The following is a 13,918-nucleotide window of genomic DNA, read 5'->3' as shown; positions in this document are numbered from 1 at the left end:
AACCTACATGTTCAGCGAGCGATAGTCGGACCCAAAAAAACAAAAGAAAGAAAGAATGAAATGATTTTGATCAAATTCAACCGGGAAAGATAAAAGAGAAATCCGTTAGCCAGCGTTATCTGTTTTTTTTTTAAATGATAAATCGTGTCATTTTAAATTACATTTTTATATTTTTAAGTTAAATAAAGATAAGAAAGTGTATATCTACCTAACTACCTTCGAGAACGAGACTTTACAACTATATTTCAATTTCAAACAATACTCATACAGACGATAGAAGACTCATTCCTTTATGATCAGATTAGTTGTCTGCTGGGAGTTTGCCGATGTTTTTTGCTTTTTTGTATCTGTAACTAATTCTGTAGTCTAGTTTGAATTGGTATATCAATACATTGCATTTGTGATACTGACCTCAAGGCGAATATATCAATAAAAAATTTTGTTTTACATCGATACCCTGATAAGGAGCAATGTACAATTCTCGAATCATATTTGACAAAGAAAAAACTCTAGGAAGCAATAGATTTGGGTTAGTGATCTGTACAAAGCGCTTGGCGAAGCATTTCCTAGTCGCTAGCTCATTCTTCGCGAAGCAAAGCTGCACACGAAAACAAATAACAAAGCTGAACACGCTGCAATTTAACATAAAGTAGGCTGAAAATGGAACATCATTGCTTACAATTTCACTAACAAGGATTGCTTCCCTAGGTTGCATGGACCGGCTCAAGCTCTCTGGGTTTTATTGATGAGAAGCGACATAATTTCCTCTGGTGTGTTCCATACTAAGACCTCGTCGGAATCTTGCCGTTAGACAATACTTTGTTCCTTGGGTTTGAAAAAGAGTAACTTTAGGTAATCTAATGGCGAAATCATCATCTATTTCCTCCAAGCTCCATCAGCCGGTGATTGTGTATTCTGTGGCTCTTTCTTTGAGTTGGTGACCTTCGCCTTTTCAACTTCAGCCTCTTTCTGTGCCTTTTTCTTCTCCAACTCTAGTTGTTTGCTGTTATCTTCATGGGCATGCGAGAACAATTTAACAAAATTGAAAAGTGTTGAAACAGCTGCATTAAAACCAATAGGTTATTATGAGAATTCGCGCACGAGGTAAGGTAGTCATGATGAACATAAATCGATAAGTACTCATCCAATCTCAGTATGGTAAAATGATATATTGCAGACAAACAAGCATCACATTCCTGATAGAAACACCGCATGGAGACTAAATAATGTTAACAAAGTAAAAGAATCATCTATAATAGAAACACCACATGGAAAACTAAATCATAATTGAAACGTCATTGTGCGCCTAGAAAATAAAAAATAAAAAATAAAAATTCAAACTTCAGTTACCCAACCAGTGATTGCTTAGCTAGGGCCGTCTTTACCTTGCTCGAATGGACACCGGGCAGGATCTTCTCCAAAGTAAAGAGCTACTGCATCCGCATTCCTGCCCTGTAAAAGTTCAAAAAACATGAATCTTCACAGATTGTAAAAGCATCAAAAGCGGCGTCGACAAGCATACCACACTGGAATATAGAGAAGTTAGGGATCTAACTTCTGCTTCAGCACCAACCAGAAACCCCTTCAGTGTCTGATAAACATGTTGGGTAAGCAAGGTTGAAAAATTCAAAAGAATAGAAGATAAAATATTCTCCAGAGTTCCATATTGATGGCAAAAGTGATTACACTGAAAAACAATTATGAGTTTGATGAAACTTCTTTTTCTTAAGGTATTTAATCAGGTCCTCTCAGTATTTTTCCCTTGCTGGTGCTTCTGATAGCTGGTTAAGTATGGTAATTGATAATTGCAGGTAATTATAAAATTCTAGGAAAAAGCTTGCTATTTTATTCACTTAATTCATGTACAGTTTACGAGGGTGCTTCTGTAGCTGGTTAAATATGGTAATTGGTAACTGCAGGTAATGATAAAATTGTAGGAAAATATTCACTTAATTTATGTACAACTTATGGGGGTTGATCCATATTATATGGTCATGTACCTACAAAAGGAATAAATAGACAAGGAAATGATATTAAAAAAGAGCAATAAAGAGAGAGAAATAAGAGAGATTCAACAGAGATATTCCAAAGAATATTCTAAGAGAAATAGCAGGAAAAAAATTCCAACAATATAGCAGGAAATATTTCCAGCATTATGGTAAGACAAAATTCTAATTTTTCCAACAAATTGCATGTCTAAACTTGCATGGCTTAGTTGGTTTTGGAATATGGTTTTATGGTTGCTAAGTAATTCATCGTGAATTTGTTTGATTTAGTTGTGAAATAAAACCCATCCCTTTCATCTTTAGCTGGTGAACAAAAGTGTGCATTATTTTCTACAAGAAACTGAAACTCAGGACCCAAATGGGTAATTGGAGCTGCCAGAGAATATCACAGATGCATAGAAGTTATACAAGATCGTAATATTACCTGACAGAAAACTTGTGAAACAAGACCATCATTTTCAGATGCTGTTAATTCGTGTTCAACCTTCTCAAGGCCTTTGTTGATTGCTTGCATTTCCTCTGCCAAAATTTTCAACTGCATCTGTAAATGAGTAGTTGTGGAATTGAGTTGATTTTTATGCATCAAAACAACGTCAGAGTCAAATATTCTTATGTACCTTTGAGGCAGCTTCCAAGCTAACAAGACTTTTAGGAAAATCAAGAAGTTCAGGTAGCTTCTCTGCAAGAACCTGCAGTGGCACAAGGAAAGAATGGGTTATGTTTTTAAGATAAACAACATAGAAAAAAATACTCCGAATAACTGAAAATGTATTCTGAACAATTTAGTTTTCTACATTCTGCAATTCCAGAAAGAGAAACCTAACAAAGAAACAAGTAGGAACTAATTGGTGTATGTTCCAACCATTTGCTCACTTCCATAACAAAATCACAAAAAGCAGATGCATATTCAATTTTATCAGAGAAAAAGGACCAGACAGAAGTAAATTGGAAAATAATTATATGCAAATGAATTACCATATCATTTTTTGTTATGACATCAAGCTACAGATATTTAAGTTAGATTTTCCACACAAAGTTGATCATGTTGTGAGGATTGGGCAAAACTGAGTTGCCAATGAAAGTTCAAGCTAGAAGTAGCTTACATAGGTAAAAAATGTATATTTACTGCAACATTCAAGGACCAAACTAAAGTTCATCTGATTCGTATTGGTAACTTGAACTTTATAACTGTAATTTCTTGATGACTAATCGAACACCTTTTTCCAACAGTCTGAAACTATCAGCCATTTAACCATTTTGTTTTCTCTAGTAAATGAGAAACAATACTTGAATCCAACTACACAGTACCTTGCACAGATAATGCATGAGGGTCATCTTATTGTTACGTGCACGTGTATCGGAGAGTTTAAGAAGGCTATCCAACCTGAATCCAACAGCAGAACCTACAAAAGTAAATAAACATATTCAGTAAATAAATGGTGAACTATCTATTAATCTAGATAAACTGAAAGCATGAAACAATGTAATATATGGCTGCAAACTTCAATTTCATTTACGCAAAGGTAAATTACTTCTCCATGCTGCAGAAACTTCACTTTATCTATACAATAACTACAACTAATTTAGCTTTGCTTCGTTGCAGATTAGACCCTGTTTATGCTAATAGTAGATGATAAAAGCCCAAGCAAGCTGTCCCCGCTTTGTACCTAATTATTGACAGATTAATGAAATTTGAAACAGAACTCTTATGTGCATACATAGGTTCCACAAAGATCAAGCTAAATTTATACTACGTTGCCACATTTTTTAACCTTGAGATTTTTATTCTGGATAGTTAGAGAACACCAAGGCAAGTTTCAAGTCGCTTATTTGTCAGCGTCTCAGTGCCTTGCCAGAACAAGATGGCTCCAGTATTGCAGAGGGTATAAGGTGTTGCTTGTCAGCACAACCAACAGAATAGTGACATTCCAAGAAGGGGAAGATCAGGAATGATTAGGTGTTTTGTGTAACCAAACACCTAAGAATAAGGAGAAGAACCAAATAAGAGGGAGATTTGTACAACTTCTCGCTGCAGCCTGAACTGATTATTCCCTGGTGATTCCTCTGTTTCAAAATCATCTTAGTGCCAATTTTCTGTCAGAATAGTCATGGGCAATATGGAATGGTTTTTTAGTTCATGCTCCTAAAATTAGATTGTGGCCTTTCATTTTGTCTAGCAGAAAATTTATCAATTCATTCCTTATGAAGATCAACTTTTCAACTTTTGTATTCTTAGAATATAAGAGGAAATTAGATTGGGGGGGGGGGGGATCTCAGGCAAAGAAATACAGGTCAACTGAGATGGGGGAAGGAGTGAAAGATGTAATTGGGTGATTGGCTACAGCCAAGGATGCATGCACATCCTTCTTCATCTTTTACTTAGACTCTACTCAGAATAGAAGCAAGAAACTGCTCTGACCGAACCAAAGAGAAATAAATACCATATATTAACATAAATTGTAATTTAGCTCGTCATTATCTTGCAAGGTAAGGAAGACAGAATATCACCATGCAAGGTCAAGGTTGCACGGTGATAATCTTGGACTTAGATAAATTGGAGGTCAACTTATAAATTAAAACAGCATATCCCTCTAAATATTTATTTAGACAGTGGCCCAACATATTCTGATTGTTACTAGTGTAATAAGATTACAGAAATTTAGGAAGGGCCACGCTTGTGTAATTTTGACTCACCCCTGGCAGTTCCCTGGTTTAATGCATTTCCCAAGGAAAGAATTGTCTGCATGATTCTTTTCAATTTAACTGAACTTCTGATCTGAGAATGAAAGTAACCAATGGTAAGCAATAGGACTATTATAGACAACAAGGTTAACCTCCCTGGATAGGCAAACTGAAAACTAATAGAAGTGAAAGGGCACTTACCTCTTCTGAAGCAGTCTTAACAATGTTCAGGTTACCTTTGAGGTCAGCAACCTAGAAGAAATATGAAAATAGTAATTCCAATCTTCTCAGGTTAAATGAAAAGAAAGCAGGAGACTGCCAACCTGGGAGCGAAACTGGAGTTTGAATGAGAAGACTCTTAACTTGGATTCCACCCGAGGGACTTTCATGAGCTCCAAAAAATACTGCTTAAAGTCAAGAAGGAAAGCGTGAAAATAATACATATAGAAAACCATTTTAGATGCAAGTTGAAAATAAACTGACTATAACTAGTTTGTTTGAGTTAATGAACAGGGCTTCAATTTGGCGTCAGAGATAAGGAACAAAGCAATATAAAACTAATCTTTTAAGAGAATTCCAACAACGAACAAATCTTCTAATTCTTTTCTCACTTCAATAATATACATATAGACTTTTTGATTCATTTGAATATTGTATATAGCATTTATCCTTGTTCTTCTATAAGAGAAGAGGGTACTTTGAATAAATAAATAAAGGATTAGTTTGTTCTCAATAGTTGTTTTATTAATCTAATGAATAGGAACATTACTCTAGATCAAATTGTGACAACACCCAATTGAAATGGTCTGCAAGAAATTGTGTACTACTCTAAATCAAGTGTATATAGCTATTAGGTGACAGCTAATATTGCGCATTCTATACTAGTCAGCAACAAAGGACTACATTAGTCCTTACAATTTAGGGTCGACTAAATGCATTACCTTGAGTCTATGCAAGAAATTGACTTTTATCAATTGTTCCTCTTTTTTGGTTATTAAAAACCAAAACACTTGAATGGGGATTTGTAACTCAACAATGGTGCTTTTCAACTCAAAAACACTGCTACATCACAAGGAAGCATCTAAGTAAATTTTTTGTTGCCAAAATCAAAATTATAACAAAGCTTCCTAGGAGTCTCGAATATTCCATTGTTTTTTAGTTATAAATAGCCACTTTTGAGTTAAAAATGTCAACAAAATTTCATTTCAACAACAACAATAATAATAAATTAATATTAATTATTCGAATAAACAAATTAATAAAAAAATAATAAAAGTATAACTTTTAATGAAATGTATTTATTTATTTAGGATTTTTATTTATTTTTAATTTAATTGGACCCTCAGACTTAGCCCTGCAATCTAGGCATAGATCAAAATAAAAGGAGGCTCGAGGCGCACAGGCATAGGATTAAACTAGATGAGAAGATTGGATAATGGGTTGTGCCAAGCACGAGCTATTTTCCCATGTCAGGTTGTGCTAGGCCCAGTCCGACACAGATAGAAAAATAGCCCAATGGGCACTTCACCCAAGTGCAGGCCCTCCGCCCAAGCAATGACCTGTTTACACCTCTAGCCAAAATATATAATTTTGAATAAAAATTCATTAAGAAACACTTTATTAGAGTCTCAAGACAATTTTTTGACATTTGAGTTGAAAATAACCATAAAAATGTTGCAAAAAGCATTTCATGGCTTAAAACAAGTCATGTTAACAAAAAACAAGACATACTAGAGGCTTCCTAGGAGTCACAACTAGAGTGTTCCACTGTTCTTTTTTGAAAAAAAGAACAATTTAGATCTCAGAGTAACAATCAAAGTATTTTTGAAATAACATGAGACAAGTCATTGTGGCAAAAAAATTCATAGTTTCCTGTGAGTCTCAAGTAGTGTGTTCTAGTGTTTTCGAGTTGAAAAGACCCATATTGACATAAAAAAGTTATTTTTACCAAAATAAATCATTTGGCCAAAAAAGGTATGTTAGGTAGTATCCTTGGTGCTCTCAACCTGTTGCAACCCAAGATTTTTTTTTTTTTTTTTCGTTTAACTCTTATGATCACAAATCATCTCAACCTGTTGTACTTTCAAAATGATTAAGTTACAACCATAAAAAAAAAATAGAAAAACAAAAAATTTAATTTCTTAAGACAAGAGGTATTTGGGATAAGTTAAAAGAGGTGCATGATTTGGGCAAAAACAAAGTAGGATGCACCTCTAAGAAACTGAAAATTTTGGTGTGCCCTTTGGGAACTCTAATGGGATACCACACAACAAGAAACGAAGCAGTTGTAGGAGTTCAATAGGTGACTTACTGAGAATGAGAAACTAAGCCTAATATTTTTAGATTATCATCATCGCCAAGTCATGGCAGTTAGTCCCAACTATTTTGGAGGTCAAATACATGTACCTTATCCCGCTAACAACTTCTATGCTAGGTTATATTGATAGTAATGTTCAAATCCATTTATCGGGATGGAATTATATTGTATTACTGATCTTCCTCAACCCCGCACGCATTCCAATCTGATTGATTCAAGTCATCTATGTACGAAATTTATTTTGTATTGAAGTGATTGTTACCTAATTATTCAATAGACCATGTGAAACTAGGATAGGACATTTTTGTAGTCAAATAGCACCGTTAAGCCCCTCCTCCCAAACTGTTGAGACAATTTTTAGATTAGATGATTTTCAAGTGTTTAACAATTTTGAGAAGGGACCCAAGTGAACAAGGCAGTGACAATGGGGTCTCTGTCTCATTTAAACACCAAATGTTGTGTGACATACTCGCTTGTACAGGTCCAACAGAGTATCAACAGAGAATCAAGATTACAAATGTTAAATAAAACTACTACTTTGATGAAAATCTATATTCCAAATTCCACAATAAATTAGACAGCCATAAAGCAACAAATGAGCACATTTACCTGCTCACATTTCCCTAAATTTTCTATGTCTCCGTTGTATGCCTGAAGATTATAGGATGAAAACTAATTAGGAGAACTTGCAACATAAGAGAATAAGACATCAAAAATAGGATTGAAGAATAATAAGAAAGACCAAAAAACAAAACCATCAAAGGGAGAGAGGGAAAAAAACCACCTTCAGTAGTTCCATTTCCTCCTTTGTAGGACAAAACTTTATAAGGTTCTCAATCTGATCAATATCTAAGATTGAATCATCAAGGGCAAGTACTGAACTCTGTAAAAAAGTCACAAAACAGCCCTTAGGACTTAAATAAACAGTACAAAAAATAAGGAAAAATTCAAAGCCAACTTCATGCCTCAAAATGATTCTAAAGTCTAAACTAAATCATCAGATGATCAGAAGCACATTTAAAAGAATTAATTTATCTTATATAAACAATTAGTAGGTGATTTATGAAAAGAAAAGAAAAAACAATATACAAACCCACACCATTATACAAGAATCATAACTCAACATAAGAAATGTTGTAAAAGGTAAGCTTCATGTCTCTAATAACCATCAATGTAGAAATAAACCATCCATCAATTACTTACCATTAAATCATTCAATGGCATCTTAACCTTAGTAAGCATGATTTCACAATTGTTAGCCCGTCTAAGATCAATCTGCAAGAACAAGAGATTTGGATATATCAAAAGATGGTAAAGTAAGCATTACACTACTAAAGAACTGAAGTCTCTGTATCTATGAAAGTAAGTCATAACAATAATCAAGTTAAAAAAAATCAGAATTGTGCCTCAAAGATAGGTTGTCAAGTGTTACTCGCAAATCCTTTTTTCAGTGTCTCTCACACCCCTTGCACCTATAACCATAACTTATTCTACTTATCTAATTAAAGAATTTCACATATCATCTTTAATTTATTTTCTCCAATTTTATTGTCAATTGGAGGTACACCTAATCAACACCTAATTGGCTAATTGCTTTAGGATACTAATTTTTTTCCTTGTCATTCTCACACATTAAAATATTACTTCTAGAAACAAACCAATCCATCAATATAAATTTTATTTAAACTTTAGGCCCTAATCTAGATGTGGCCCATCCACAACAAACCTTCTTGCCCCTATGATCATCCAACATGTTCCCTACATCCTCCAGTGTCCAATCTTGCTCCTACTGCACTTAAGAACTTCAACATCCCCCATTCCCTCTACAGCAGATCCAGGATCATTCATGGACTGAGGCAGAGGATCCTCGATGTCAACCTATAGAGTAACAATACTACAAAATGGGGAAATAAACTAAATGAACTCGCCCAAATGTGAGTGGAGATTGCAGGAAAAAAGGGGCAAAAAGGAAGAAGTGCAGTAAGTTAAACTTAGAGAGACACCAGTTCAAAGGTCTATGGACCTTTCGTATTTTCGTAGCTTCCGTGTAGATAGCCATCTCAAATGGCAATAAACTGCCATGCTATTGGCATGTACACCTTTCAACCTTGGCTCTTATGATATGATCACAAAAACAATTCAATTTTCCTATCATCAGAACTATGTAGCTTATACACAAAAGTATCAGTCTGAATAAATTGTAATTGAAACACTAAGAAAATGGCAGGTAACATACAAATAAGTTATTATCTTCTCCATTGATTGAAATGTAGGCTTAACTGATACACATTATCATTCTGAATTTAGGAAGCAAGGGCTTACCAGATGAACTTTGTCAAACTTTGGGGCAGTTGAACGCCCACTCTTGGAACCTGCACCCTGAATATTAGGACTTGGCACTGCTGTAGAAAAAAGACTCTCTAATTCAGACATATCAAATTCAGGTGCCCTGACACAATAAAATAGGCAGTATGAGATAAATTCTAAAAAGTGAAATCTTAACACAATAACAAAGGAACACCAAATACTTTGAAAATTCATCTGTATTTTGTGACTCAGCCCATAGGCTTCCTTGCACTGCTCTTGTTACTTTAACCCAATGCAATGGCTTCAAGTTAGACTTTTTTGATGTGGACTGGTTAAACTGAAAGTTTCTGGAAGTTGGAGTTCGACTTGGGAGCTGTCCCTTCCCTCCTAACAAAGAACCATTCATGCCACTGGGAGGTGGTGGAGGAGCATTCATGCCACTAGGAGGTGGTGGAGGAGCATTCATGCCCCTGAAGGGTGGTGGTGGTGGAGGGGCATTCATGCTGCTAGGAGGTGGTGGAGGAGCATTCATGGTACTTGGTGGTGGTGGAGGTGGCAGTGCATTCATGCCACAAGTCGGGGGTGGTGGTGGAGGAACATTCATACCACTAAGGGGTGGTGGAAGTATTGCCTCAGAGATAGTTCCCTTAGCTCCAGAAGAGTAAGGAACGGAAAGGCTCTTCCGGGAACTTGGAGGAACAAGAGATGGGACAAGTGGAGAAGGTAATGTTTCAGAAGAAGAACCACCTGAATTGTTTGATGAAATATGAGGTGGTGGAGGTGGAGGTGGAGGTCGAGGTGATAATGCATGCTCTGAGACAGATTGTGGAGGAGTTGGAGGGAAAGGAACATCAGTTGTATTAACTCCTTTTCCTAATGGAGAAATGTTAGCTTTGGGAATTGGCAAGGTAACCAAGGGTGGTGGAGGGGGACTAGGTATTGACTTACTTGCCTTGATGCCTACCTGCTGTGTAACTGATGAAGCAGTAGACTTTTCTAAGCCAGCAGAGGGAAGGGGCGATGAAGTGACTTTTAAGGAAGGTGGACGTGGAGGTGGAGGAGGATTTGAAGTTGATTGAATAGAATTTCTAAGATGAGAAGGTATGTCTGGTGATGGGGGCACTTCTGGGCTAGAGCCTTTAACACACATAGATAGGATATCCACTGGAGCCAGTTGTTTGCGAACTGTTGGAGCTTCTGTTTTGGTAGCACAAGTATGAGGAAGTGGTAGTGGAAGAGGAGGAGCAATCGTAGATGAACTTACTCTTGGTGGTGGTTGAGGAGGAGGAGGAGAAACAGAAGTAGGAGCACACATAGTTACTTTTGGTGGTGGTGGCGGTGGCGGCGGCGGTAAACGGGCTAATGAACATGGTGGAGGGGTAAGTGAAAATACTCTAATTGGTGGTGATGTTGGTTGAGCTGGCGGCGACAACAAGGGCTGTGTTGGTGGTGGGGGTGGGGGAGGAGTGATATGGGCAGGTTCTACTGAAGCCTCTTTTGCTGAAGTTGGTAGTACTGGTGCCGATGATAAGCATTGTGGTGATGTTGAAGCTTCTTTTGTATAGCTCACTGAAGTTGTTAATAGTTGTGCTGGTGATAGTTGCTGTGGTGACTCAGAGGGAATAGTGGATCCAGAAGCTGAACTCGTTGAGGCAATCTTCTTTGTGTTAGCTTCAGAGGTATTAGATGCAGCATGGTCATCCAGCAGAGTCATAATTCCAAGAGGTGAAAGAGCACTGTGATACCTTGAAACAGTTGGATGACAGCTGGGACTAGAATTAGAAGAAAAGGCAGCAGTTGATTGAGGTACAGGAATTCTTTGTGATATTAAAGATGGAAGTTTTGCTAGAGCCTGTAGACCATGCAATTCAGCATTGTTCTCTGAATTTGAATCAGAAATTTTGTGGAATGGAACAGAATGCATTGTAGAGGGAGGGAGAAATTCTTTCTTTTTTCTGTCACTATTTTCATTAGATACGACTTCCTCAAACAGTATATCTGAACTTAATTCTGCTAGAAAAGCATCAGCTTTAGATTTCACTGGAGAAACTGAATCCAACTTCTCTTGCAAATACTTAGAAGAAGCAACCTGCTGAAGGACTTTCATGGCAGTATCTGGTTTTGTTTCTAGCCAATCTAAATTGTTGAACATTTCTTTCACTTTATCGAATGCTTCAATTGGAAGGCCCTCCTTTTCATCAACATTTATCAATTCCAACGATGCCATTGAATTAGGTGAATCCATCTCTGAAAGAAGAATCTTCTCACAAAGAAAAAGGACAAAAAAAGAGATCATTGGAAGTATAAATTTATACAAACTCAGAAAATGATAGGATGGGAAACAGACCTCAACTCTGAAATTCTTTGGAAATCGATCTTTAGCATCCCATAAGATATCTATTGCATCGCGATCTAGCATCAAAATGTTAGACCTGATAAAAGCTGTATTGAACATCACTCTGAACATCATCTCCTCACGTTGTAGGTCCTCCTCCAAACTGATGCACTCAAGCACAACGTCCCCTTGAATATGGCAATGGATATCAATTTTAACAAGTTCACAATCTTCCTGTGTAAGCAGAAATAAGTAGAATGTTGAAAAATAATATTCCAGCTAGCGGTAAAAAGTATTCAAATGCATTAATGCACGTGCATGATACTCTTTTCAACTAAATCTTCAGATTATAAAAGGTCCCATCTGAGAACATCAGCTTCTTTTACGGAAAGCAAAGTGAGCTAGAGAACATCATGCACATTATTTCAATTGGTATTTAATTAACTACTACAGCTCATGAAATTCCACAGACAGTTGCTGATATTTGAAAAGAAAAAAAAGTATGAAATAAAAAGGTTCTAAGGCCTTAATAATATCCACTTCAACTTTAAAAAAAATATGAACTCATTAAAGTAAACTGAAATTACCTGTTTGTAGAAACGAACTAACTTGCTCTTCTTAGGCATTGAGAATAGAACTTTGGGAGTTCTATCAACTGCAAGAAAGGGATCCTGCCCATAAATTCGAAACAATGGTCTGCATCCGCCAGTTCCATCAAAGTCAGGTATAAACCGGAGAATTACACAGTCCAAAGTAAGGGCTCTATCAAGAGGAGGCCATTCTGAGCCAACATTTCTTCTTGAGACATAATGCAAGTATCTAAGTTGAGAAGGCAGTGGATTTAGCGGTGATAGTAACTGCAAAAGCTCGCGAGGGGCTTGCTTATAAATCATATCTAATGTCCTCTGTTCTCCTGCATATTGTTTGTGATAAACTAGAAGAGCTGCTAACATAAAAGCTAGAACTGGCCAACCACCTCGCTCACAGTGCATCAATAAGATATTTTGTTGACCCAATGAGAGCCAACTTTCACTTGACCTTAAGAAATGGTGAATCATTTCCATTGTGAGCAGTGGGCATCCTTCATACTGTCGTGGATAATCCATCACAGTCATGTCATATTCTGACAAAATACTAGAAATCTGACTTTGACTCACTCCCTCCCGGAAGTTAAATACCATGACAGAGGCATCAGGGAAATGTTCCCGTAGCTGTGCCACAATGCTTCCAACGTAGACCTTATATTCATCTTCCTCCGATACATCAGTTGTGAAGCAACAATCAAACACTGCAAACATTAAACATAACTAATTTCTTCCAAATAAAAATTAACAAAAACAGCTAGTCCATTTTGAGGTGTGATTCAATGCATCATGGTATTGTCTCTACTAGTAGAGGATAAGATTCATGTGCATAATAATAATAATAATAATAAACTTGATATTGATGATGATGATGGGTAGGCATTTAGATTTTTAGAGCCAACAGATGCATTTATCAATAAGAAAATTTCAAATGAGCTTGTACTATTATCAAGTTAGCAAAAGAGTGCTCCAATACAACACCAGAAGATCAAACAAGAAATGACCAATTACAGGTTGGAAAGAGATCCAATATCTAGAAACGAAAACAAAATCACTGATAAATCATACAAATTGATATCAGAAGATAGATTTATTCCCTTTTTCAATATAAAAAGAAAGAAAGTTTCAACGAAGCGTAATCATACCATAGACTCTCTCAGATATCTCCAGCAGTCCATCTGGTGGCTTGCGGTAAAAGAACTTCCTAAACAGCGCCATCGTAAAGATCCAGCCGATTCAAACGAACACCACAATGCCGCCACCCAAGCGATCAATATCAACAACCCTAGGTAAAAGGGTCGTGCCCAGGTCAGATTTCTTGGCAGAAGAGGAAAACGAACGACCTTGCAAAACTTGTTTTTGCGGCAGACCGAGTGTGGATTCTGGAACAAAACATGGATTTGCTGCAACTTCAAGAAATCGCATGCGCTTTTTCACCAGCCCGATTACTTTAATAGCTCCTCGCACTGGGAATGGGCGAAAACCGAAGGAAGGCGAACTTTTGCAAGCAATCAGCATCCCAAAACGACATTTTGAAGACAAAAAATATGCTTTCCTCGATTGAAAATGACAGAGGCGAGTGGAAGATCTGAGATTCGAGGAACCGACCGCAATGCTCTTCTGCGTTGCCTCGAGGGTGACGTGGTACGTCGTTGTGCTACCTCGCCATGCTATTGATACTTACACG

General features: G+C 36.8%; 1 protein-coding gene across 5 annotated transcripts; it reads right to left on the bottom strand.

The window, feature by feature from the left end:
* Window positions 1-392: 392 nt before the first annotated feature.
* On the bottom strand, window positions 393-13,918 carry LOC121971110 (formin-like protein 18). 5 transcript variants are annotated; one of them, XM_042522231.1, is made up of 19 exons: window positions 13,602-13,917; window positions 13,377-13,516; window positions 12,235-12,935; window positions 11,660-11,881; window positions 9,534-11,572; window positions 9,328-9,454; window positions 8,209-8,280; window positions 7,790-7,888; window positions 7,615-7,656; window positions 5,012-5,092; window positions 4,890-4,940; window positions 4,701-4,782; window positions 3,315-3,409; window positions 2,624-2,695; window positions 2,431-2,547; window positions 1,523-1,591; window positions 1,386-1,452; window positions 680-1,061; window positions 394-598 (listed from the first exon to the last, which is right to left on the bottom strand). In XM_042522231.1, the coding sequence occupies exons 2-18, from the start codon at window positions 13,447-13,449 to the stop codon at window positions 877-879; spliced, it is 4,194 nt and encodes a 1,397-aa protein (XP_042378165.1). In that variant the 5' UTR covers window positions 13,450-13,516; window positions 13,602-13,917; the 3' UTR covers window positions 394-598; window positions 680-876. The 5 variants fall into 5 exon arrangements, with proteins under 5 accessions (XP_042378167.1, XP_042378165.1, XP_042378166.1 ...); XM_042522232.1 differs by having other exon boundaries at window positions 680-1,010; window positions 13,377-13,918; XM_042522230.1 differs by having other exon boundaries at window positions 13,377-13,917.

This window comes from Zingiber officinale, chromosome 4A, assembly GCF_018446385.1.
Source record: "Zingiber officinale cultivar Zhangliang chromosome 4A, Zo_v1.1, whole genome shotgun sequence".
NCBI classification, from domain to species: domain Eukaryota; kingdom Viridiplantae; phylum Streptophyta; class Magnoliopsida; order Zingiberales; family Zingiberaceae; genus Zingiber; species Zingiber officinale.
The sequence above is the reverse complement of the archived record's forward strand: the minus strand, read 5'-3'. Positions and strand labels throughout refer to the sequence as shown.